Source organism: Crocodylus porosus, unplaced genomic scaffold (assembly GCF_001723895.1).
Source record: "Crocodylus porosus isolate Cpor-Errol unplaced genomic scaffold, CroPor_comp1, whole genome shotgun sequence".
Taxonomy (NCBI): domain Eukaryota; kingdom Metazoa; phylum Chordata; order Crocodylia; family Crocodylidae; genus Crocodylus; species Crocodylus porosus.
Genome location: NW_017728939.1, coordinates 18,352 through 44,815, shown reverse-complemented (window position 1 = coordinate 44,815; position 26,464 = coordinate 18,352). Strand labels below are relative to the sequence as shown.

The following is a 26,464-nucleotide window of genomic DNA, read 5'->3' as shown; positions in this document are numbered from 1 at the left end:
TTCTCCTTCTTCCTTCCCTTACTTACGGCATATTTCTGCCAAGAAGCTTCTCTCAGCTACCTCCTCCTTCAGCTTGAGACCAAGGAGCCAATTCCTATCTTTGTGCAAACATGTAGAGAGGCCCATGGCTAAATACCCTGCTGACCAAAGGAGGGAGAGAGGGATCAGCATGGACAGAATTCAAGAACAATACATCCTTAATAAAAATGAGATGCTTTTGTTACCCTTAAGAGTTGTAGTGATTATATATACGCACTGCTTGTGCACAGCAATTTCTAGCACATTTCTATCACCTTAGTTGTGCGTTTCCAAAAGGATCAAGAAATTCATAATTTCTACATGCATCAAAGATGTAAATACCAGGCACTGGGATTAAAAGCCCTGGATTAAAGGGAGACATTTCCCATCTATATTTCCAGGTACACACTTGCTTTCAGAACTGGCTCAGCAGTCAGGGGAATGAGAGAGAGAGAGAAAAAAAAAAGAGATTTTGCATTTGGAAGGAAGAGATAAGGGCACGCAGCTCCATTCCTCAGCTCCCAAGTGTTGATAGGCAGCTGTCACAGCGAACAGCTCTGTGGAAAGAGTGCAGTTGCCAGACACAGCGGGCCAGCTTGGAGCATTGCCAGTCATCCATTAAGAGAGCACAGAAACACAGTGAACTTGTACAATTGGTTGGCCTGACATGCAGGATTTAAAAGCAAAATTTTACTGTCGCAGAGCAGAGATCAGGTTGTTACAGGCTGGGGGGGACAGGAGGAAATCTTCAGATGTCCTGCAGGTTTCTGAATCTTCCTGAAAAGGACCCGTTTTAACTAAGAAAGTCTGGCATGTGGTTGAAATGCTTCAGGTTGCTGTTGTGTCCTTTTGCCACACTGCTATCTGAGAAAACCAAACAGGCTCCAAGAGGACAGTCATCCACATCACATGCCTACGACTTGCAGCCATGCACACACTTCCCGAGAGCAAGTTTCCTTCTTCCAGAGTCATTTTGAATGCAATGCTTTGGCTCCGAGCTCCACCTGCCGAGAACACAACGCTGAACTCGTCCAACCAACTGTTCTTCCTACTGAGCCCCAGTCCTCCAGGGCCCCAACACGTGCGAGAAGGCAGAAAGAGATACAGGCCTGCACTAGTTCCAGAAAAGATGCAAACGATCAAACTGTACGGGAGTTTGGATCTAAAGCTGAAGGGAGGTAGGTCCATCTCTCAAACAGCTTGTGAACCAACCAGTTTGAGAGCCGAGGAAACTCAAATTTCAGCAATGTTCTGGCTTTACAATTTGGTATCACCCGACATAAAACTGCTTATATCCTTTCCACAGTAACTTGAGACTATCACTCGTATGAAGACCCTTATTTTCCTCCATTATTTTTTTCACCTCTTTTTTTCCTCCTAGTTGTTTGTACAAAAGGATTTGGAATATTACAAATAATAAAGGTTGCACTGAGGCTAGCAAGACCCCTACTAGGAACCAGATGAATAAGGAAAAGATTCTGGCAGGAGCATTTTCCAGCTCCCCATGGAAGTGGTTTCTACAACTGCTGTCTTCATAACGCACAACCTGCCACCCCCTCACCTATTAACAAAATAAAGTGTTCTCTCAAATAAAGGGAATGGCTTGAAAAGAATGGAGCAAGTTTCAGAGTGGAGTCTGCCAAGAGCAAGGGCCTGGTTGCAAAATTTTCCCAGAGCCCTAAGAATTTACAATTCAGCTAAGGGTTTATAGTTGGGGCACTGAAGCTTTATTGCGGGACCTTGACAGTCTGAAATAGCTGTAAAGTTACTTCCTAAGTGCAGGGTGTAATCATTCCCTCCACTGGCAGGGATAGGGAGATAGAAGGCAGCTAGCTACTGCAGGAGGCGCTGAGCATTCATAGCTACTTTTATCTTCAGCTGGAACTGGGGACATTCATTATCTCCTAAGCTAACGTTCTAGAGATCTTTGGAGGCGATATTTTAAAGTGGATCTGCGAGCCGTCTTCAAAAATCAGGATCCTTCCCACTCAGGGACACTAAACCATATTTTATTCAAGAAAAGCAAGACAGAACCACGTGAAGTTTTCCAAGGGAGAGTTTTACTTTCCAAATCAATCAGTTACTGGTACCACTGTTATTTAAAGATGACAGGTCTTTTATAGAGACCGTATGCTCCCGGTATAGCTGGGCTGCAGGACAGAGACAATCAGCAAAACAGCTCCACAGCAGGCATCATTGGATGAACTTTTACAGAAGTTTCATTCTCACAACATGTGCACAAAGGGAGATGCATGGTAAGCGCTGCTGTTTGAGGGACTCCTACCAGATGATCAAGGTCTGGTTTCCACTTTGCCAGAGTGGTGGGGAGGTGGTGTATACTTTCCTTCCTTGATCAGTTTATCTCTTTGTTTAATAATGGCCGCCAGACGTTGTGCCTGCCAAAGACAGATGAATGACTGAATATAGACTACAGTAGGAAAAGCCATTAGGTTCCTTTAAGGCCTTTCTCAAGCCAGTCGAGGCCCAAATGCCGACTTAGAAATAGCGACACCTCCCCAAAATCCAGTTGCAATGAGAATTTACTCAACAAATGTGAACCACTGCATTGGACAAAATGGCAGACTGGAGCACACTGGTGTCCAACCAGAAGAGGCTGTAAAACCCAGTAATTACTGCCACACATACACCGTTACATAGTAAAACAATCTCTAAGACACTTAGTTGTCTTTAATAGATAGGCTCAGAATTGTAAAAATATTTTTCACTGTCATTTGTCATCACTGCTGGAAAACCTGAAACAAGAACTTGTTTCCCTTCAATATTCTTTTTTCCCTTCCCTCAGCTGAGCACACGCAGAGAGGCATGTCGTTATAGATCAAGGGCTGGAGGATACGGTGTTTTATGTGCATGGCTGACTCGTTTTATGGAAAAGCAATAAATAGGATTACATTGGCTTTGGAAACAAAGAGAAACCAAAGCAAGCCATAGTAAAAGCAACACAGATTTCAGAGATGCAGTTTATTTCATGCTACAACAAAAGATACTCTATAACAGACTTCCCCATCAGGGGATTCTTTCACGCACCTAACTACAAGAGGTAACCATGCACAAGCTTGTATTAACAAAGGTAATAACCTTGCCTTTATACCATGAAGCCTCAGACAGACACAGTCCCTTTCCCTAATTTAAAGCACTGCACAGCTGGACTGCAATCCTAACTTGATTCCTTCAGCTATCATAAGATAATAGGCACTACAAGTAATAATCATATGTCCTCACTAAGGACACAATTTTAATACAGGCAGTCCTTGACTTACAATGTTTCAAGTTACAACATTTTCAAATTGACATTGTTTCAACTTTCTGACCTCAGTTTCAACTTTCTAATGCTTGATCTGATGCGATGCCCCGCCAGCGAACAAGTTTGTTGCATTGCTCGTCTCCCTGGAGAACATCTGTCCAGACTTTCTTGGACACATTATTTAAGAAAGCCAACGAGACTCCAGAAAAACCTGCAGTCAAGACTCCCGAGAAGACTCCAGCCAAAAACCCTTCAAAAAGTCCAATCCAGAGCCCTTCAAACAGTCCAAAGTTACCTCAAAGAAATCCTTCCAAATCAACATGATTGGTATTTACAATAGTAATATATTAATGTTAATTATTAATGTATATTACTCATATATAATTGATAGAGTTCAAAATTCTGGGGTATTTTTGGTGAAAATAGGGTATCAGGCCTTGGTTCAGGAACCAATCCATCGTTTATAATATTGTTGCTTATGAGAAAATTGGTTTTGAGTAACAACGTTTTGGCTTAAGATCTGGTTTTCAGGAACCAATTGTGTTGTAAGTCCAAGGACTGCCTGTACAGGGAAAATTCAGAGCTGCTAGCTCACTTTATGATCTTTAACTTGTTTTACCATTGGTTTATAAAGCTTTGTAGACAATGACACCTAAGCCCATTATTATCATTAACATGATAATCAACATTTCTTCTCCTGAAGTCCCATCAACGTGTCTTCTCCTAAAGTCACTTTCTGCCCCTCTCCCCCAGTGCCATGACACTCAGTCCTGCTATGCACATGCTGCCTTTGTCCACTTTTTCTCTGTTCATGCAGGTTTAGGGAACAAGAGTCATATCTCTAGGCAACTTTACAGCGTTGGAAGAACATTTTTACAGAGCACTTGAGGAAACAGGAGGATACAGTTGCTTGATTTTTGGTTAGCCTGTGCTGTTACACTCCTTGGAACTCCCTTAGGAAGAAGGGATCTTTGATATATAAATTAAAATATGGATTTTCCCCTACTGAATAATGATGATGTCAGGGGCAGGAAGCAGGATGTGCAACAGCAAAAGAGGAGTTTGGAAAGCTGGCAGTGCACTACAGCGTCCCACAATCTCAACAGCCCATGGCTCACAACTGCCATACAGTATCCGTCTGCTTAGCAACCAACCTGTTCCTTCAGTAAGAGGTCTGAAGACAGCCTTTCTGAAGCCTGGTTTGTTTAAAAGTGATTTCAAATAGCAGTGGGAGTCAAGACAGTCAGACACAGTGATCTTTCAGTGATTTCCTGGCGACACGCACACAAAATTGAACTTCTCATGCCTAATATGGCATGAATATCTAAAATGTATTTGCCATTGGATCCAACTGAAATCACCAAGAACTGCAAAACATACCTAGGGGTAAAATGTGGTTCCTAGGGATTAGTGACAGGTGTGCAGCTGTCACTCCTTGTACAAGATTGATTCATTCTCTCTGTACTGGGTTGATTTATTCCAGTATTGACACTACAGGTGAGGAGTTCACCCTTCCCCATATCCAGCTTCTTTTCTCTTACCGTTTTTGCCTTATGCAAACACTCACAGAAGTCTTCGTATTCAATCCTGCATTCGACATTGGCACGGGTCTGCCCAATGCCATGGGAGCACTCAATCCAGTCCTTCTCAAAAGAATAGCACCGACTTGCCCTTTTTAAAGGCTGCTCTGAGCTCAGATTAATCAACCATTTGTCCAGATTGATATTCAGCGCACCCTGAAGATCCCAATACGCCATGGCTGAGAGACAAATAGAAAGAGAGATAAAGACGGGCTGATGCAAGACTAGACTAGAGAACAGCCTTAGTGAGACAGGAGCCTATGTTGTTGAAGCAGATTGACCAAACAAGGGTCTGCAGCAAGACACATACAATTTTCCCTGGGTGATTTATGCAAGAGTTAAAGGCTCGCCTGATACATGCACGCACACACTAGAAGTGCAGTGATACCGATATAAAGATATCGATTGTTGGATCAATACCGATATAAAGAAAATTGGCTGTATCAGTATACAGTAGTAATAAAAGACACAGCTAAACAGCACAGACTTAATGTTTGAATTGCTTGGGTTCCTGCAATCAGTGCGAGAAGCTAGACTGAGACCATAATCCTAAACACCACATGCTGAATTTTTACCAGCAAAAAGAACATATACTTTTTTTTAAAAACAAAAAAAGCTGTCCTATGAATGGAGGTCTCACCTAATTTATCTTCCAAATATAGCTTCTGGAAAAAAAAAGAAAAGAGGCAGGTGTTATATAATACTTTATCAATTTCGATTAAAATAAAGAGTTAATTCAATTAAAGTAAGTGACCTGATGAAGAATATCTTGCATTTGAAAGCTTGTCTAACTCTATGCCTACTGTGCAGTTGGTCCAATAAAAGACATCATACTAAGAAATCCTTACCTCTCAATTAAAATAACTGACAAGAGCTTTTAATACCAGACAATGCGCTTAGTGTGGTTGGCTGAGCAAAAATAAAAAGTCTGTGCCCCGAAACACTTGCAGTTTAAGACATGGACTACATCAAAGTCTCACTGGTATAGTACTGTATTTACCTGAACCCAAGATGACTTTGAATTTAAGACCACTCCCCCATAATTAGATTCTAGATGTGGAAAATTAAAACTTTGATATAATAGTTCATATTTAGAATCTAGTTATTGGGGGGTTGTCTTAAAATTCGTCTCACCCACTGCTGAGGCAGGAAAAGAGCAGTAGGGGGCCAGGTAATGGGGACAGCAGAGGCAAGAGCGCAGGTAGGGGGAATGCAGTGCGGAAAACAAGGGCAAGAAGCAGGGGTGAAGAAAAGCATGCATCTTCCCCTTGCTCCCCTGGTGACAACCCCCCTCCACCCCAACCACCTACCTCCCCCTTCTGCTGCTTTTATCCTTGATCCAAGCACAGGTGGAGCCCACAGCTGCTCCTGCCTCATGCTATGGGGAGATGCTACTCTGCCCTGCTCCTCTCCCCCATCCCTGCTGGCTGGGAGCAGGCAGCCTGCCACAGCTGAGAGTCTACGGCTGCAGCTAGGGACTGTGGGGAGCCACTGTGCAGGGACACCAGGCTGGCTGGAGGCCTCAGCAGCAGTGGGCAGATTCCTCCTTCCCTGCCTGGCTCCTGGCCAGCAATTGGAGCAGGGCTGGACACAAGAATCTGCAGGCTGCCAATGCTGTCCCTGCCCCAACTGCGCTACCTGCACAGCCAATTCTCCCAGCTCCTAGCTGTGATACTCAGTTTTAAGATGAGGCTTCGTTTGATGAATTGCAGGGGGAACCTCATTTCAGACTCCAGTAACTATGGTAATCTCACCTAAGGAGGGACTGCTTTAATGACAGTTTTATACTGCCAAAAGCCTTAGCCTAAGCGTTATAATGCCTCAGGAGTGCTCTGCTGGTCTGTGTTGCAGCCATTCCAGCGTAGTCAGGCTTCGCCAATACGTAGCACTATGCTGCAGCCATGCCCTGGGGCTGATATAGCCATACCAACAAGTGTTTTCTGAATTAGAGACATCCCAAGACCCTTCTCCTGCAGGTGCTTCCACTTTCATTCACTTGCACAGGGTGACTCGCATGAGCCGTGTCCCAAACACGCTGACACATTGGCTGGGCACCCCAAATCATGCTGGGTCAAGGCTGATGGGACAGGCACCAAGGCCCCTGCTACACATGACATGTATTATGCAAAAGGAATCAGGACTCGTGGTGGAGGTGACAGCTTTTATTAGACCAACTAGATCTAGTAAAAGATCTGTTGGCCTAATAAAAGATATCACCTCCACCACGAGTCCTGATTCCTTTTGCCACTAGACCAATACAGCTGCAACTTGGATACCTGATATATTATGCAATTCACTGTCAAATAGTGCAGCAGTGAGATGGGGCCCACATGCCAACTCACTGTCACATGATAAAAATGACCGTCCAGTTATGAAAAGAGCCAACTACCTAGACAGTTAGTGCTTGAAAAGGCATAACAACTCCACAGTTGCTTTCTTATAGCCTGCATCCGTAAACCACACCAGATACACACCCATGTCGACGGCTCTGCTGCGTGCAGGAGCCGCTCACTGAGGTCCCCGGTGACCGGCAGGATCAGTGTCCCCTTGCTGTGAAGGAGGCTACCGGCATCCTAGGCTGCATTACCAGGAGATCCCCTGTCTGTTGGCTACAGCTACATTCATTCCCCTTCCTCCGCCCGGCCTGTCTCTCACCCACTGACTACCTCAATTTACATTTTCATCAACGGGCTCTCCCACATGTACTGGCCTCTGGCTGCTTTACTACTCCATCTAGGTAGAGCACAGACCATCTGCAGATGCTTCCTCAGCCTGTTGAAGGGTATCTGTACCCAAAAGCTTGCAAAGAAGAATATGTCCAACTATCTGAGTCAGTCTAATAAAAGATATTGGACTTACCCAAAGAACCTGGCTCCCCTCTATTCGACGCTGGGCATAGGCAACTGGTGCCTCCCGAGTCTGGGGGGGGACGCCAGATCGCCAATGGGAGGGAATGGTCCCCAGTAACTGACTGCTGAGTGGGGGGAGGTGGGGGGGTGTCCCCCAGCACTCCCAGATTCGCAGCTGGCGCTTCCAGGGGGTGTGCAGCCAATCTCAAGGGATGCACATGCACCCGCATGCACCCCCTACACGTCGCCAATGGCACTGGGGAGGCCACACCTGGAGTCCTGTGTCCAGTTTTGGGCCCCCCACTACAGAAAGGATGTGGACACATTGGAGAGAGCCAAGTGGAGGGCAATAAAAATGGTTCAGGGCCTGGGGGACATGACTGATGAGGGAAGGCTGAGGAAACTGGGCTTGTTTAGCCTGGAGAAGAGGAGACCAAGAGGGAATTTAACAGCAGCCTTCAACTCCCTGCCGGGGGGTTGCGAAGAGGCTGGAGCTGAACTGTTCTCTGTGGGGGCAAACAACAGGACAGGGAGCAATGGGTTCAACCTGCAGCAACGGAAGTTGAGGCTGGATATTAGGAAAAACTCTCTAGCTAGGAGGGTGGTGAAGCACTGGAGCAGGCTCTCCAGAGCAGTGCTGGACTCTACCCCCTTGGAGGTGTTTAAGCCCCAGTTACAAAGCCCTGGCTGGGGCTGAACCTGCTCGGAGCAGGAGCTAAACCAGACATGACCCCTGAGCCCCACTGTCTGCGACTATGCGCACAGGCTGGCCGCGCAGGTGCCGGGTGATGCCGAGCCCGGGCTCGAACCTGCAGCCCACGGAGGTCGCACAGCCCAGGGTACAGTGCGCATGCGCCTACCCAGCAGCGCGGGCCTACCAACACTTCCCCCCCCCCGTGCCCCGCGCATGCGCGGGCCAGCAAGAGCGCGCTCCCACGCCAGCCCCATGGGTCCTGCAGGAACCGGCGACCGAACCCAAAGGCCCCTTCCCTTTCTGCACCCACACGGCCCGGCCCTTCCCTTCTCTTCCGTCCGCAGCTGCCCCGCCCGCGACCCACCGCCTCCTGCGTCCGTCCACTCGCTTGCGACAGTTCCCTGCCGTCAAGCGCTTCCTGCCGCGCGACACCCACGCTGTCTTGACTGGGTGACGTCACTGAAAGGGCGGGGCGAGGTGAAAACCATAGAGGAAGGAGACTAGAGCGCCCCCTTGCAGCCTCTTCCGCTTTGGGTTGGTCTGCGCCCCCTGTAGGCCGGAAGGGGAATCGTTTCCCTGCGCGCCCGGAAGGGAGGGGAGGCCAGCTCAGAGCTGCTCACTGGCTTTCTGACTTTGGCCATGCCAAATGGAAGTCTGTTTCCCATTATTAAAGTGGAGATAATTTTCTTTATTTCGGGTGTCAAGAGAGTTAATTAGGGACCACATAGATCTGTGGCTCCCAACGCCGGGGCACAACCCAAATCAGGGTCACGGGGAGTCCACCCCTTGCTCCGTCTGTCCTGTCCGTGTGGCTCTTGCCGCCACTGACCCCCACAATCCCAGCCCAGGTTCTGCTGGCACTGCCGGGCATGAGTCCATGGTGAGGGCCAGGAGTGGGGGTTGCAACCCAGATTTAGGGTACCTGCAATAAAATGTTGGGAGCCACTGGCATAGACCAACAGAGACACGAGAATAGATATCACAGTGTGACTGTTTCCTGATCTCCTTAGCTGGTCAGTCAGGCTCACTGATGCGTGCAGTCACAGATGGGCACTGCTTTTCAAGGTCGTGTGCCGCTGAGGCACCTCATGGGCTGCTCCATAGAAACCGCAGGTTCCTACATGCCTCAGCATAAGCGAGGAGATGGTGAACAACGTTGAACGAGATTCCCCTGGAGCCTCAACACCAGTTCCCCGGTTGACTTTGAGACTGCTATTTCTGCTGCACTTTCACGGACACCTGCAGCTCCTGCTTCTCTTCCGGTGAGCTGAACTAGGAGCGTGCACTTGGTCAGACCTCCTCAGAGTTTACAGGCATCATGTATTTTCTTTCACATGCATATAATTTGTTTGTTTAAGGGGGCAATGTGTAGTAGTCAGCTAAGTTTATCTGTGCTCTAGCCAGGAGTCCCTAGAGTACAATCATCCCGATAGAGGGAACTGTTTCCTTATGGCTGGGAAAACCTAGGCTGGCCTGTGCATATGTGCTAAATGGTGTTGGGATAAAGTGTTACCCTTTCTCTCACTTTCCTGGGAGCTGCTGATGTGCTGTTTGGCCTGGAACAAAGCTGTTGCTTTGAAGGGCACACATTCCAGTAAACACCTTGGCTGCAGCTAAAGAAACAGCATCCATCGCTACACTTGACTGTCTGCCTGGGGCTGGGAGGGTGGAGCAATTCCTTAGACTCAGGACCTGAAATAACATCAGTGTATCAGACACTGTCCAGCTGCTAACTTCACTGTCTCTCTTCCCACCCTCTGTATCCCAAGTGGTTCATGCAACTCCTCTGGACATACAGGACTCTATTATCAACCTGTGTCAGTTCGTACCAACTTTTAACGATGTTCAGAGGCCAGTTAATACTCAGTTTAATGCCTAACTCAGTCTGTTTGATGCTCTTGGCTCTGCCCAAGAGCCATGATTAATCCTGAAGAAAGATTCTGCCCCTCAGTCAATCATTATTGCCTAGATGTAAAGTCAGTTGGGAGAACATGGCAAGTTAGTGCTCAGCTGGGTTTAATCATTAGTCTCTGGATTAGGCAAGAGTTACTGCCTGGTTATATGCTTGGGTGACAGCCCCCTGCTAGGCTGTATGAAAGTGGGGAAGAACAATCCTGGGCATCAGGCAGTTCTAGAGACCTGAGAAACTCCTCAGCTGGCCAATGGAGATGAGAAAGGAGCCTCGGCAGTGCTGCAGGCTGGCAACAGGGCCCAGCCATGGCTACCCCTTCCCAATAGCATCCAGCCTAGAATGACGTAGGGCTTGTACTCATCTTTCAAGGCTATTTGAATCCATGAAGTGCCTCACCCTCCTGAGTCACACAGGGGCTTAGAAGAGAAAAATCTCACAAGCCCTGCACCCCCCTCCCACCTGAAAAGCTCTCCAGCAGCTAAAGTGGATGCAGAAGCTGGTTCTGCATCAGGGATCCTTGGATACTGGTAATGTGTCAGGCTACTGCTTTTGGCAGTTTTGACTCAGTTTTCTCCACTGTGCTGCTTGGCTGTGTCTTCCAGCCCCTTCCACCTACCCTGCATGGTCCCTCTTTCTTGTGCTATTACCCAACTGTCCACTCTATACACCCCACTTTGCTGTCATTTATTGCCACACTACTCGTTACAGCCACTTCCCCTCCAGCCCTTGTCTGTCTTGTCACCGTTTCAAAGCAGCAGCTATTACTGTAGTTGTACTCGCCTCCATCAGCCCTTACATTAACACTAAACCTTGTTTGGATGGGGAAGTGAATTCCCCTGTACATCTGGATTCCAGCTGGTGTACAGTTGGGTTCTGCATGCTAACAGCACCCTTAACAACTGACTGAGATTAAGGAGACCTAGTGGAGTAAATCTGGGGCCACTGGCAGGAGCCAGTCTCAGTTTGATACAGCTGGACACCCAGAACATACAGCTGAGACGCTTACCCCATTTCTTTTAATGAATACTCTCCATTCAGTGCCATCTGCCTCTAGCTCTGAAGGCCCTGATAACCAGTGTTGCATTGTTGTAACAAAGGGATTAATATACATGTCCCACCACTACTCTCTGCTGGAGAGATTTTGAACTGCTCAACTCCATCTTTATCCAACACTGCTAGGGACAAATGGAGAGTTTTCCTTAGACCACATGGTAAAGACTTGCATCTTAAAATAGGAGGGCACGATTTCTTCGGTGAGTGCCGCAATGAAGCTTCCAAGGGCCACATATTTGTCAGTAACAAGAATGTGTTGTACACTGTGCTGGGATAGTCCTACATGTCTATGAAACAGCCAGAAGGCTTCACAGGTTGGGGTTAGGGGCATTACCACAAAGCTTAAACATGCTACCCACCAGATTTTCAGAATGGCAAGTACCCAATGGGAAACCATCAGACACCTAAATGGGGGCAGGGTCTTGCAAAAAGCTGTCTCTAAGTGGATCACACACATTGTTTGCAGGCCAGGATGGATTCACTTTTAATCTTCAATTTTAGGTACTACCTAAAAAAGAGCTCATTCTCCCTGCTGTGTCTGAGAGCACACTCTGCAGCTCACATGCTGCTGGCTCTCTCCATGATGTTCTTAAAACATTTCCTTGTGAAGGGTTTACAAGCACAGATATGTGACAAGCAAATATAGTAGAACTGCAGACCTGTAACCCAGCAGTCCTGTGATTTGCCAGCAGATGGTGACTGAGCAGTGTGCAAATGTCTGACCTCTTGCCTCAGGTTCTGGAAAGGAGGAACAGCACTGCAATTTGCTTGGGATGTAATTTACACTTGCTTGTTTTCTCTGTGGTCCTGTCGATCTTCAGCTGTGTTCTGCCAAATGCCCCTTTCCAGGAAGAGGAGGGAAAATCCATGCATTTCTTTATAAGAAACATTTAGCTTAACTTATTTTCACATGATCCTAGCAGTCACCCCCCCAATGCCCGCACAGCAGACAGGAGACCCTCCGTCATAGCACACAGCACACAACGCCAGGCAGGCAGGAGGAACAGGATTTATGTTGCATACTTAAAAAACCACACTGAATTGAAAATGGGTCCTACTGAAGAGCAGAAGTGGGAGAGGCAAGTTGGCTGCAGGTGTGAGCAGGGTATGGAAGGAGTCCTGCTGGTTAAAGATCTGCCCCTGGTATTACTGGTGCTGCTCAGATGATGCTGGCTGGAGTAAAGAAAGGGTTTGCGCACAGCGGGCCTGGCAACTCCCAGCCGCAGGACAGAGGAGCGCACCTGCTCTCCCTAGTGTCTTCTGGTTGCAGCAGCTTCCTCTGAAGCAGCTGGATGGCTTCCCTGGAAGCAAGAGAAAGAGAGGTGCATTCTTCCTTTAGCCCCTATTTTAAATATCCACACCCCCTGCCACAAAACAGGGAACCCTTCTCTCACACACATCTCCCCACTTGTACCACACTGTGCGAGACTCCTGTGTATAGCCTACTGACAGGCAGCCTCATCAGGCTGTGAATGTCACAGAAAAGCTGGCTTAAGTTTGAGATACTCAGTGTAAGTAAGCAGAAGCATGTGGGCATCGCTCACTGAGGAGTGTTGCTCTGGGACGTACCCTAACTTTTTAGGTGATGATGATTCAAGGTTATCCTCATGCTTCAGTATCTAAACCGACCTCAACCTCATGCCACACTCTGGCTTTCCCAAGAGGAATCTGTCCTCAGCTCTGGCCCTCTCCTCTCCCTGTTATTACAAGATTATCCCTTACCAGGCCAAGCGGGACATGGCATAGTTGATTTGCGGTGGCTGGAACCCATTGAAGGAGGACGAGGCAGCTATGGTGTAGGCGCCCATGTTCTCAAAGATCAGCCAGTCGTGGACCTGTAGCTCTGGAAGCTCCAAGCCCTCTGCAATGCAGTCCTGCCCATCACAGCTGGAACCCCAGAGGCTGCTGTTGTAGGAGGGCTGGTCTAGGCAGGGTTTCTGCATTGAGAAGAGAACAGAGATGGACATCACCCAACAGATATTAAAGAGATAGGCTCACAGCTGATCCATTGATAGCAGTGGAGTTGTGCTGATTTATATATATAGTTGGGGGCCTGCCCCAGCATCTTTACTGACACCAAACTCTGGCTAATTCATACCAGTTCCCCACCAGTGCCCCCACCCAGTGATCAACCCCTGATAATTGGTTACTAGAGAGAGAATTTGCTGTCATTGGGGTTCCCCTCAGAGTGATGAAGAAACTGGAGTTTATCACACCAGCATCCAGTCGTGGTACAGTGCAGGCCCAAAACAGAGCCTGGAAAAAATGAGTAGAAACAGCCTCGTATTTTAGTGAAGAAAACAGGTCTGTTTGGCTCTGACTATACCCAAACATTGCCCTGTGCACCCATTGCCAGTCCGGATTATCTAAGCAAGATAAAGGCAAGAGGAAAATGTTATTCCCATTTAATCTTCTTGGTTGTTAGCACCTCAGGGGTGAGCATCTTTTCAACACGTCCTTCTGGCTAAAGTGCCTGTCCCTTTTACCCTTTCCTCAAGGCTCCTTGCTGTATGAGTGGATAGACACCAGAGGGCAGATTCTTGCCAGCTGAGACAGAGACATTTTGCAATCCATTTAGCCTGTCTTGAAGCTTTACAACCTTGTCTATTACAAGACTTGCCTGCCTAGGGGAAGCACTCTCAAGCAGCTTGAAAATGAAGAGGAAACTTCTTAATGCTTCAGAACCAGTGTCAAGTGCAGAGCAGGGACTAATGACCCCAGTGCCACTGCTGGGGCTGGAGGTCACAGGAGGTGACTCCCCCAAAGTCTCTAGCACTGCTGCAGCCAGTGCCCAGAATCAATACTGTGAACTCTGGCACCTGCTGGCTCCAAAGAGGGTATCTGAGTAAAGGCTCCTAAGACTAGACTTGTGTCCTTCCCAGTCAGCAGCCATCCATTTCAGTGGAGTTACCCCAGGGATGAATGGAACACATTTCACTTTGCCTGCACCATCAACAGGCAAATCCAAGTGATGACTGGTATAGGTGCAGCAATGAGAGGCTAGAACCAGACAGACAAGGAGTGTTTCCCTCAGTGTGTTACATTCTCCAGTGAGGAAAGACTGCAGGGAGTTTCAGCCAATGCTCAGACAATTAAAGTGCAGGAAAGAAATGCCCTGAAATCTTCCTCCAAGTAATGGAAGGGTACAGAGGAGCTTTATGCTACAGCCCATGAGCAAACATGGGGACAGAGCATGTTGGGTTAAAAGGCATGGGATGCAGCTGGCAAAAATCCTCCAAGTGCAGTGGACCCACCCTGGAGTATTAAGTTATTCCTAGTCTGGCGTGTGTCCTTCCTCCAAAATAAAACAGAGTGGCAGGGGTATCCCTTGGCTCCCTCCCAGATGGCAAGCAAGAGCTACAAAGCCCTCCTTACCTTATGCAGGATGGGAGTGGGGCAGGCGTTGTCAAAAAGGATGCAGCCAAAGGATCGGTAGACACTGTCATTGATGTGGTACCTGATGCTCTTCTTGCTACTGGGCTCTTCTTCTAGGAGAAAGCAGGGAAGCTGGGTTCAGGGAGGGGCTGATTCACAAGGCAAGCTCAATACTTTGGGCTGCCTCCTCTGAGGAGACTTTCTCAGGCTGTCCTTGTGAGTGGGAGGATGGGTGGCCTGCATGTGGGTTAAAGGGGCACCAGGAGGATAACACTGGGAGGCTGAATCAACGAGACCAACAACCCATAGACTACCAGGATCTGAACTCTCTAGTAGTTGTATATGCTCAGCCTTAACCAGCCCGCTTGCAAGGGGCTTCCTCTGACCTGAAGTTTCAATAACATCTCCCTCTGGTTTGCTGAGCCCTGAGAGACCTCAATCCCCAACCCAGCTCAACGTACCATCTGAGCCAGGCTGATCCAAAGGAACCTCCCGCTTGGCAGTGACACTGACAACCAAGGTAAAAGCCGAAGCCACATAGTATCGTCCAGGTTCTGCGATGATCTCCACCCCACAGCCTTCCGGGAAATACAAATCCAAGGCTGAGTTTATCATGGCTGCAGTCTGATTGGATGAAGTGGGAGGAAAAAATAAAACCATACTTGTTCCAACCCTTGTTAACTAGTTCCCCCTTCAAAACAGGGGCTAGGAACACAAGTCCAGCTGAGATACCAGCTAGGTATCTCCCTTCCACCTGCTACCTCTGTCCAAACAGTTCAGACCCCAAAATCTTTTTACCTCTTTAGTATCTTCAGTGCCCAGGAATCCACCTCCAATGTCCAATAGGTGCATCTTGTAGCCCAGCTCCATGCCCATTTCAAACACCAGCCGAGCATTTGCTATGGACTGAGCGAAGATCTGTGGGTCAACAAAGCCACTGCCGACGTGAAAACTGAAGAGGAAGATTCCCTAAGTTAGCTGAGGCTGAGCCCCCTCTCCCAGCCTCCCCTCAGCCTGGAGCAGTGGCATCAGACTAGGAAAGATTGTGTAAAAGTTCATCACAACTGGTCCTTCCAATAGGCTTTATGCTCTTTCCATTTGCCATCAGCTGTAAGACTCTCAGTCCATGGTGTGTCTGCAGCTCAAACAGACCAACCTGAGCGAGCTTCAAAGCAGCTAGCATGGGTGCCTATCACAGTGCAGTGGTGGTAGCATGGAGCTGAGTGTACCTAGAAAACTCACCCAAGGGGCTGATGGCAGACCACTACTGAACTCCTGAGACTGGCACACAAGCTGAGCAACTAATGCAGATGTATCTGCATGAGCCACAGTCACAACTATCCTCTCTAGTAAACCCCCAGTAGAAAGGGCTGTTGGTAGAGCCTTAGATATGCAGACTGAGAATTTCAGGAGGGGTCAGGCATTCTGTCTGCAACAACTTTTGGTCACAGACATCTAACTTCCCTAAACTCCTCTGAAAATCAGTTTTGAAGGAGCAGTGCATAGAAAAGTAAAGGCATAGGTTAGTTAAATCCATCACAAGATGAAAATACATACATGACCCTCTTGTTTTATTAATAGTGAGCTTGAGCCTGCTCTATTTTAATTGTTAAATCAACTCCCCTTGGTTTAATGCCCAAATATATAATGTGACAGCTGCATGGGTGTTGGTTAGTTCTTTATGTCATCTGATCAAGGAATGGGAAAAAAAGCATGTGCCTTAAGGAACTGAACAAGAGCATGGACTTCTGGTGCATGCAATTTGCAAACAATTTGTAAAGAGGAGATCTTGGCTGAAAAAATCTGGGAGCGTAATGTCATAATTAGTAGATGTGCAGGTTTTGCTGCCTAATCATGGGCAACTGATGAGCAAAAACGGGTGCAGTCTTTGCAGGGTCCAATTTCATATGAATGAACTGCCCTGCGTTGGGGATCAGACAGGCCCTCCCAGCTCTATGACAATCAGTACAAACAGTTAGTGCCTGGGCTGAATTCCAGACCTCTGCTTCTCCATTTAGACAGAATGAGGGACCATGACAAGAGGACACCATTACCTGATGCCAACAATCTCCACATTCATCTCTTTTGCTGTCTCTAGCAGATGTCTGCAGGAGTTAAGGGTGGCACCAAATTTCACACTCAGGCGAGCTGAGGACCGGGAGTCATCAGTAGCAATGCGCAAAACCATCCTGTGGAAGGAAGAAACGCTAGGCTGGAGCTCCAGGTACTCAATTTGCTGTCCCTGTGCATATAAGCATATGCAATCTCTCTGGCTTTCTACTGCAGCAAACTCAAACGCATGTAATACGAACACACTATGTCTCTGTCCATAAGAGTCATGTTCACCCACTAGATAAGAATTAGTGACAGACCCATAGTCTATCACTGCTCTTAGCCTCCACTTCTGACCTCAACACCTTCTTCCTTCCATCGTTAGCATTTATATATGTACCTGGCATGTGGGTGGTTTTTTGCCACCTTCCCAAGCTCCACTTCATTGTCAAAGGTCATCAACTGCACCCCATGGCTGGCAGCATATTTGATCTGTGAGATCTGTTTGCAGGGACTGGTGTAGATAATCTTGTCTGGTGGAACCCCGATGCTTTGAATCAGCGCAATCTCTGCCTGCAGAGAGGCAGAGAGAGTATTAGCATGATGAGCAGAGCAGACCCTGGAAAACTTAGTGCTGTGGATACAGGTCATTATAGAAAACAGAGCTCCATGCCTGGGCCAGACGTTCTAGAGCATTTTATGAAGTCATCAAGGGCAACCCGCTGTAATACAGGCCTGCTGGGAACAAGACAAAGAATGGAGGGGAAGTGTGTTTGCCATGAGATAGACAGGTCATGATGGACTTCAAAACAGGACCAAAAGAGGAGGAGGCAAGCTGGGTGAACTGGATTCCCATAGGCTTTACACGTTGTAAGTGGGGGGGGAATGTGCATCCATCCCTTGCTGCTTATAAGGAGAGTTAAGGCAGACTTGACTCCTTTAGCAGTCACGCTCTGTCTGCCTCTGTAGTTTTCCTTTGGGCTTTGTCCTTTAGATATATAACAACTTGTCACCTTAGCAACCCATTCCGTTTACTTATAAAAGGAAAAAATCATGAAACTTTGATCCACCCTAGCAATCAGCCTATGACCAAGTGACAAGCCAGAGGGGGCTGAGAGCTTTTAAGTCAGCCCTGTAACAGCTTAAGAGTAGATTGAGGAAGTCTGTACCACAGAAACAACATATTCCAAGGCATGCCTCATTACTGGTGAATTCTGTTATCCAGGAGAAGAATTCAATACAAGGAAATTTAGATGAAAGGGAACAGTCACCTGAGCTTGCATCTAGCTTGCAAGATGGCTACAGGAAGATTTTCCATGCTGTGCTCTTAGTATTTTGCCAGAAGGGGGAGACTGTCTTCACCATAAATGCAGTTTAAGTGGTGCCAAAGGAAACATAGAAGACTGCAGTTTGCAATATACCTGTGAATCACTCCAGCACAAATGATAAACATGTGCAGTAGTTAACGTCCTCACCCTCCTCACAGAACGCAGGTAGAAATACAAAACCCTCAGGATGTTTGCCCCCCACCACCTGCCCTGGCCCCTACCTTGCTAGCACAGTCAAATCCTGCCCCTAATTCAGCCAGCAGCCGCACAACTCCCTTGCTGCTGTTGCACTTGACGGTGTAAAATGGTTTGACATGAGGCAAGGCCTCCAAGAAGTGCAGGTGTTTCTTCACTACGTCCCCCAGGTCCGCCACAAAGAAGGCCTCTCTGTCACTCTAGAAAGAAGACAATGGAGTCAGCAGCTCGGCTCCCATCATGATTCCTTCCCTCCCAAGCTTCCCACATTGCACCCCCAAGAAAGAGCTATTGCAAAGAGACCAAACACTCAATCACCCCATGGGATGTTAGGGTCGCCAGATGCTGGCAGAGTTACTTCTAGTTTGCACCAGTCTAATAGAGGTGTGGACCTGGCCCTATATATCCCATTACCAAGGTGCATCAGATCTGGGGGCTTTCTCAGAATCCTGTTTGCTGCAGATTTCAGTAAAGAAAGCAAAGGGGGCTCCTTTTAACCAAATGGGCAATTCCTGGCTGGCTGGGCATGCCCCACAAACACTGTAGGGTGAACAGCCTCAGGGCTGTGGATGCAGCAGTGTGAGCAGGTGACATAATATGAAAAGAGGTAGGCTGAGTGCTTCTGACTTTAGATTGATTGATGAGAGCACAAAGCCAGTCCTCGCTTTCTTGGGAATTCAAGCTTGTCTATGCAGAGCCACTGATCAGCTCTGAGGCTACAAACAGTGGGAAGAAAATGGGTGAGACTGGAGCCCACCCTGGGCAATAAGCAAATCTATTTTTAGACAGAAAAAACAGAAAGCATTTATCAAGGGGAACAACAGAGCATGATCTAGGATTGGAGTAAGGCTGTGGCCCTACCAAATGGATGGGAACAGGAACCCGTAATGGAAGAGAATTTAGACGGCTGGTCTTATCTTTTGTTATCTCAGCCTGTCAGCAAAAGTCTGCCCTTCACCCAGAACACTGGAGCCAAGCCTCAGAGGCTGCAGCCTCAGTTAGGGGGCAGGGTTCTCAGGCTTCCCAGCCCTAAGGCCAGCTTTTCTGTTACACGCAGGCCTTTGACATCCCTCTCTCAGGGTGAAGGATTATATCTACCTCCCAGAGCAGTGTCAGGAGGCTTCAGGGCACCTGAGTGGTTTTATAAAGAGACTTTCCTCTCCTCAAGATAGAGAAGGCTCCACCAACCACCTCCTTCCTTATTGTTCAGATTTCCATAGACAGCCCAGCCCTGTGCTGCACATGCCTGCACACACCTAACTGCTGTGCAGAAAGGCAGGATGTGCATACACAAGTTAGGACTTGGTACATAGAATCATAGAAAATGAGGGTCAGAAGGGACCTCAGGAGTCCAACCCCCTGCTCAAAGCAGGACCATCCTCAACTAGGTCATTCCAGCCAGGGCTTTGTCAAGCCAGGCCTTAAAAACTGGCTCCCTTTGGCTGAGAAGTGACCCTCTCAGCAGCACAGAAGCAGAAAGGGATCTCAGAGTCATAGTGGACTCCAAGATGAACATGAGTCGTCAGCGTGACGAAATCATCAGCAAACCTAACTGCACTTTAGCATGCATCAGCAGATACATGGCAAATAGATCCAAGGAGGTGATACTTTCCCTCTACGAGGCATTGGTCAGACCACAGTTGGAGTACTGCATCCAGTTTTGGGTGCTGTACTTCAAGAAGGATGTTGATAGACTTGAGAAGGCCAAAGGAGGCCACTTGGATAGTTAGGGGCTTACAGGACAAGCTGTATGAGGAGAGACTGAGGGACCTGGACCTCTTCAGGCTCTGCAAGAGAAGGCTGAGAGGTGATCTTGTGGCTTTTTTTTTTTTCCCCTGTTTTTTTTGCACCAGTCCTGGAAGCAGTAATACCAGGTCAATGCATGGAGTGGATGGAGCAAGCTCCGGTTCCACCACCCAACATCAAAAAGAATCTACTCAATATAGACCTCCGATGGAGGATATATCAGAGACAATCACCTGCCCTGGGGAACCCGCCTACGTGGTCACGCTGCTTCCCCTGCCAGGTGACTGCCTACAAATTCATTAGGGGGATGCAGCAAGGGATCAGAGAGGCTCTGTTCACCAGGGTGCCTCTTGGCATAACAAGGAACAATGGTCACAAACTGACAGAGAGCAGATTTAAGCTAGATATCAGAAAAAACTTCTTCACGGTAAGGGTGGCCAAAATTTGCAATGGGCTTCCAAGTGAGGTGGTGCTCTCTTCTACCTTGGGGGACTTTAGGAGAAGGCATCTGGCTGGGGTCATCTGACCTCAGTGCTCTTTCCTGCCCAGGGCAGGAGGTCAGACTCAATGATCTGTTTAGGTCCCTTCCAACTCTAGCATCTATGAATCTATAAACCTCCAAGGATAGAGATTCCACCACCTCTCTAGGTGACTTGTTCCAGTGTTTCACTACCCCCGCATGTGAAAGTTTTTCCTAATATCTAACCTAAACCGCCGTTGCTACAACTCCAGCCCATTGCTCCTTGTTCCGTCATCTGTCACCACTAAGAACAGTCCAGCTCCATCCTCTTTGGAACCACCCATCGAGTTAAAGGGTGCTATCATATCCCCTCTCAGTCTTCTTTTCTCCAAATTAAATAAACCCAGTTCCCTCAACATCGACTCAGAAGTCATATGCCCAAACAATTTTCATTGCTCTCCATTGCGCTCTCACAGTACTCCAGATGTAGTCTCACCAGTGCAGAATAGAGTGGAACTTCTGCTGGCAACACTCCTACCAATGCAGCCCAGTACACTTTTAGCCTTCTTGGCAACAAGGGCACACTGCTGGCTAAAAGTACACTTTTAGCCTTCTTGGCAATAAGGGCACACACTGTCACCCCCAGGTCCTTTTCTGTACAGCTGCTGCTTAGCCAGTCAGCCCCCAGCCTGTATGGGTGTATGGTATTCTTCCGTCCTAAGTGCAGGACTTTGCACACGTCCTTGTTGAACCTCATAAGATGTCTTGTGGTCCAATCCTCCAGTTTGTCCAGGTCACGCTGAATCCTAGCTCTACCCTCCACTGCATCTACTACACCCCCCAGCTTGGTGTCATCTGTGAATCTGCTGAGTCCATACATGCATGTGATCGGTCAGACATCAAGCCTGGGTATGCCCAATTGATCGTACCTCCACATGCAGTTCTGTGTACCAACTTAGTCCAGAAGGTGTAGGGGTTGGGAAGAGCTAAGAAATGGCACCAGAGCATCTGAAATGCTAATGGTTCAGAAGAGGGCAACAGACAAACATTTCCCTTGCTGGTAGCTTCTATGATATTGTCCTTCCTCTCCACTAGCCTTGGTGTCTCAGGGCACTTACTGCCTGGGAGTGATCCAGCAGCAGGTTCTCAAGGAGGTCTCTGGTGGTGAAACCCTCCTCCACCATCAAAAAGTGTGATTCATCCAAGTACCCATTCATGGTCAAGATTTGATAGTGCTGGTCCTAATGCCTTGTTCAGCAGGAAGCAGTTTCTAGGTATGCAACACACTGCAAAGGAAGGAGGAAGAGCATCAGTGATGAGATCTTTTTGGGTCCATCTACTGAAACTATCCTCATCCCACATTCCTAAGCAATCCCCATCTCTTAAGACCTGATCTCTACCCAAAGTTGGACTGCTGTGACTTAGAGCCCTGCTTTTATTGTGATTCAGTTACACCATTGTAATGGTATGTCTTGACAGCTCTCTCTTTTTTTAAAGCCTTGTTTATACCGGTTTAGCTTGCAGCTATTAAGTAGGATCTGTTTAAAAGTAGCAAAACAACCTATGCATGTGAGCTGCTCTAGTTTAACAGAATGGAATTAATTTGGTTATAGTGCTGTGTTACAGCAAGACCTGGATCTTGTCTCAGAGGACAGGCTCTCAGATGCACCAGAGCTGTGATCACTATAGTTAATGTTGCCTGAGTGTTTTCAGATGCCTACTAATGGTTTGGGCTGAAATTTGTGCAGATTGGTTGCTACCAGAATATGTTTCTTTGGGGAGTAGCATGTTGTTGTATAAGTAGTTCAGCTACTTGGAGTATGAAGCGAATATTAAAAAAAAGAAAAAGAAACCAAGTTGGCCATTTTCACCACTAAATGAGAAAAACAAAGTTATGATGACACAATCATGTGGTGTTGCCTTTTTCTGCCCATGGCATTTTAAGTCTTTACCAGCATGGTTACATGCTTACTGCAACTTTTAGGTACAAAATAATACATTTTCTGTCAGAAACTGGGGTGCATCCATGAAGCATCAGCCTCATTTTCACTCCTGCACAGCCACCCTGACTGTATGGTTCCTTCTGTTTTGCTTGCAATAAATCAGTATTGTAGCTAACAAACCTTTTATCAGCTAAGTTCTCATCCCTAAGAGGCATATGGGAACAGTTTCATCAGCTCCCAGGACCACGCTTTTACTACCAGCAGCCCAGCCTTCCTTTGGCTCTGGCAGGCACTGACACAGTTAATGACACAACTAACTTAGCTGTACACTTAAATGGCCTATATATGCCAGAACGTATTTCTTCATAGTCTATTATACATGACTCAGTCTGCAAGAGGTTATGAAAGGAGGATTTACTGTGGTTTCCTTATCAGGGAGTTTCATGGACCCATTTCTTCAGAACACATAGAAAAGCACACTCCCCAAAGAAAAAACAAGTGCATGAAACTATTTGATAGCTTGGTTATGGAATTAAAGAGGATGGGGTCAATCCTCAGCTGCTATACAAAAGTATTGTTCCCTTGGTGTAGCTCCATCCATGTCAGTGCACGCACAGTGCATCACACTGGGGATCTCTCCATGTCACGGTGCACGCAGTAAGGTAGAGTTAAGGTTGCACAGAGGTTTGACTGTGATATTGGCACTCTCTTAACTCAGGCCTGTCACATAACCTATGGATTTGAAGACACCATAACAGAAACTGCTCCCAGTTTGAACTCAAAGACTGTCACTTTCAGCCCTCAGAATTAACAGGGACCCCCTTGCATGAGGGGATAAAATGCCCCAACTCTGCTCCTGGGAACTGTACAGTTTCTCACTGTCTGCAGAGAGTGGTTTGTGGAAGTCCTAGTGGGGAAGGGGGGGGGCAGGGACAAGCCATTTGCTGATCTCAGAGCTGCAGACTACAGAGCCAGCATGTTGCGCTGTATGGTGGAAACAATCGTGCAATCCAAAAAACTACGCAGGGAAAAGGAGGGGGACTGCATCTGGTTGGGAAGTGACTGACCCTCTGAAGCATGGAAGTTTAGAGGGGACAAGAATTTGTCTGGCATCACCACCTCCCTCAATAAGTGTTTAGCCAACCTCCCACCCAGACTCTTGGCCTGCATTGCGCAGCCAAGATGAGTGCTAAGACAGGGCTATCCCTTGAGATGCCCAGCACTGGTGCCAGGTCCAGAAATGCATGCCTCCCAGCCCTTCCCCACTGCACTTCCTTACCAAAGCTTCAAAGCCTCCGTCCTGGGGGGCTAGGTGTAATGCCAGGGGGGCTCTCCGGTGAACTCCGAGCTTCCGCAACACCCCGAGGCGTAGTTGCTGCTGGGGATCCAAGATCTCTGCGTGGATGAGAACAAGTTCCAGCTCGTTACCAAGAGGGTACAGAGCCACCCCCAACTCTCCTTCCTCGTGCCACCCCATGTGCTGCCAGCAACTTAATTCAGCCCCTGCAGAAAGGTTCCTCCACCCATCACCCATTCCCTTTGCTGCCTATGCTCCTTCTCCCATCACCCCTGCATCCTCCTTCCCAGCCGGGGACCCATCCCTCCCTGTCTCACCTTAAAAAGCATTTAAACAGATTCTGCCCATGAGTCTCCTAAGAGAGTGAATTGCCTTCAGCGGTGGTGGCTCCTCCTCCCCCCACTCCAAAGCCTGCACCATGCAAGCAGCACCAGCTAATCCTGCCCCCAGGAGGCTCTGCCAGCCCCTTATATACCCAGCTCCCCCCTCCCACCTCTGACTCACAAGAGTGGCCTTGGCAACCAAACACAGCCCTCCTATTGGTTGAGCCAGGCACAAAGCATTCTCGATCGGGTCCCCAAGGCAAGCAGGTGCTGCTCCAGGCCCCCGGGCTAGGGCAAGGGGGCTGGATGCCCTGCAAGGTGTGAGGGCAGCAGCTGCACTTCCAACAGCTGCTCTGCTGCATGCAGCCCCTCCTTCCTGACGTGCTGGCAAGTCATCTCCCCGGCTTGCCAGAGCACAGCCTTACGAGCATGCACGCCGCACATTCGGACACGCGCTGTAGTATAGAAAGCAGGCATGCTGCAGCACTGGAGAGTCACACCACAGAGTGGGAGAGGGCCAAATAGCTCTCTGAAATTGTGCTTTGGGGGAGAGGAGAGAGGATAAAGGCTCCCTGCCACCATAAATACGAGATGGGGCCTATGTGGTCCCCTGCTTGGACAACGTTAAACACCAGGGAGGTGGATAGCATCAGATCAGGCAGCCTGGGCTGATTTTACCCCTGCTGTACCTCCCTTAACCTTGATGGCTTTGTCCCAGGGAAGAATCTGGCCCCACATGCTTCCCTCATCAAAAGCTTCTCCTCATTGTTATACTTTCTCAAAACCAGTGGCTGCAGCTCAAAGATCTCGCCTTCTCCCCAGGATTTCAGCAGGTGGCACGACACTCCCCTTTTGGGCTGCATTTGGGATACGGGATGCTGGAGACAGAGTCCCCTATGGAGATGCGTGCAAGTGCCAGCTGATCAGCAAGAGGGACTAGGCATTTGCACACAGAAGCAGGGTCTCCTCCCTACCTGTTCTCCAAGCCCTGCTTCCTCTGCTTCAGCTGCTTCTGAGTGCTTGTCTATCCCATCCAGGCTCCCCTACACTCCTTCAACACCTTCCTATTCCTTGGTGCCTGTTTGTACCGGCATTTTCATAATCTGCTTGCAATGCATTGGGTGCTACATTATACAAAGGCAAGAGGAGCACACAGACGCAGACAGCCAAAGATTTAACTCCTTGACTATTCTAATAGTTAAAACAGTGATTCTCAACTAGGGTGCTGCACACTCTGGGGTGGCTTGAGATCCTCACAAGGGTGCTGCAGGGTGCTATGCAATGTCAGTGCTGTTAGGTGTGCAAACATGATTCCCAGGATAAACCCAGAAGTTTCACAAAGGAATCCAGTGTTAAACCCATTCTGACCTGTGTGGTTGTTCTGAGTTCTTTGCAACCAAAGAATTGCTCTAAATTTTTTTTTTGTAGTCAAAAAAGGAGTGAAAACAAAGCTGGCATTTTATAAGGAGTGCTTTCAATCTAACAAGAGAGCCTTGAGTCTAAAAGGTTGAGAACCACTGAGGTAGAGTTTGCTCTATTGGACCCAAATCTCCCTTGCTGCAATACAAGCCCGTGACTTCTTGCCCTGTCCCAGTGGACGCAGAGAACAGTATCCCATTCCCCTCTGCAGCAATCTTTTCTGTATCCAAAGATTATCTGTTATCATGTCTCTCCTCAGTCTTCTTTTCCAGAGTCTAAACAAATCCAATCTTTTCATGTTGCCTCCATGCTTCCTAGACCTCTGATCATTCCTGTGGCTCTCCTTTGGCCTCAACCCAGTGGGTCTGCACCTTTAAGTATAACATCCAAAGCCAAATGCGGTCCTTTGGCTGAGATCCCTGCTCCATTAGACTGGAAAGACTAATTCACATGCCTTCCCTGTAAGACTCCTGTTTATCTAGTCCAGACTCTCATTTGCTTGTCCTACAACAGCATAGCATTGCCGACTTGTGTTCAGTATGTAATCCGCTGAAACCCCCACACCCTTTTTCTGCTGAACTGCTGCCTCGCCTGTCATTTCCCAGTTTACCTGTGTGCAGCTGATTGTTCTTACCCACATGATGTTCTCTGCCCTTCTCCTTACTGAATTGCATCTATTTATTTCAGAACTCTTCTCCAAGTTGTTGAAATCATTTTGAGTTTTAATCCCATCCCCCAAAGTGCATGCCACCCCCCACAACTCATTATCACTGTGAAAATAACAAGTGCACTCTCTAGTCCATCTTCCAAGTCATTAATGGAGGTAAATGAACAGTCCAAGACCCATGACAGACCCCTGCTGACCTCCACTGGATACATCCTTCCAGCTTGAAAGTCACAGCTTTTAACTACCTTTCAAGTAGTCTTCCAAGCCCTCATTCACCTCCCTCACACTTGT

General features: G+C 47.9%; 2 protein-coding genes across 4 annotated transcripts; both read right to left on the bottom strand.

Moving 5' to 3' along the window:
• Positions 1 to 2,056: 2,056 nt before the first annotated feature.
• Positions 2,057 to 8,864, bottom strand: NDUFS5 (NADH:ubiquinone oxidoreductase subunit S5). 2 transcript variants are annotated; one of them, XM_019547547.1, is made up of 4 exons: positions 8,768 to 8,864; positions 5,501 to 5,525; positions 4,822 to 5,039; positions 2,057 to 2,414 (listed from the first exon to the last, which is right to left on the bottom strand). In XM_019547547.1, exons 3-4 carry the CDS (start codon positions 5,035 to 5,037, stop codon positions 2,310 to 2,312), a joined length of 321 nt encoding a protein of 106 aa, XP_019403092.1. In that variant the 5' UTR covers positions 5,038 to 5,039; positions 5,501 to 5,525; positions 8,768 to 8,864; the 3' UTR covers positions 2,057 to 2,309. The 2 variants fall into 2 exon arrangements, with proteins under 2 accessions (XP_019403092.1, XP_019403093.1); XM_019547548.1 differs by lacking the exon at positions 5,501 to 5,525 and having other exon boundaries at positions 8,768 to 8,840.
• Positions 8,865 to 12,356: 3,492 nt separating this feature from the next.
• On the bottom strand, positions 12,357 to 21,811 carry AZIN2 (antizyme inhibitor 2). Of its 2 annotated transcripts, none has more exons than XM_019547543.1 (9): positions 21,643 to 21,811; positions 18,345 to 18,518; positions 17,196 to 17,368; positions 16,798 to 16,932; positions 15,542 to 15,695; positions 15,205 to 15,367; positions 14,744 to 14,856; positions 13,091 to 13,305; positions 12,357 to 12,669 (listed from the first exon to the last, which is right to left on the bottom strand). In XM_019547543.1, the coding sequence occupies exons 1-9, from the start codon at positions 21,739 to 21,741 to the stop codon at positions 12,528 to 12,530; spliced, it is 1,368 nt and encodes a 455-aa protein (XP_019403088.1). In that variant the 5' UTR covers positions 21,742 to 21,811; the 3' UTR covers positions 12,357 to 12,527. The 2 variants fall into 2 exon arrangements, with proteins under 2 accessions (XP_019403088.1, XP_019403089.1); XM_019547544.1 differs by lacking the exon at positions 21,643 to 21,811 and adding an exon at positions 18,067 to 18,226 and having other exon boundaries at positions 18,345 to 18,359.
• Between the last annotated feature and the right edge of the window lie 4,653 nt (positions 21,812 to 26,464).

What these genes read in the sequence shown, in the direction of transcription:
- NDUFS5 (XM_019547547.1), bottom strand. Translation starts at nt 5,037, where the DNA reads ATGGCGTATTGGGATCTTCAGGGTGCGCTGAATATCAATCTGGACAAA. An exon ending in GTTTGCATAAGGCAAAAACG is followed by an intron (nt 2,415 to 4,821) that starts GTAAGAGAAAAG and finishes TGTCTTTGGCAG; the next exon opens with GCACAACGTCTGGCGGCCAT.
- AZIN2 (XM_019547543.1), bottom strand. Translation starts at nt 21,741, where the DNA reads ATGAATGGGTACTTGGATGAATCACACTTTTTGATGGTGGAGGAGGGT. An exon ending in GATTTGACTGTGCTAGCAAG is followed by an intron (nt 17,369 to 18,344) that starts GTAGGGGCCAGG and finishes GCCTCTCTGCAG; the next exon opens with GCAGAGATTGCGCTGATTCA. An exon ending in GCCATGTCCCGCTTGGCCTG is followed by an intron (nt 12,670 to 13,090) that starts GTAAGGGATAAT and finishes TCTTGCTTCCAG; the next exon opens with GGAAGCCATCCAGCTGCTTC.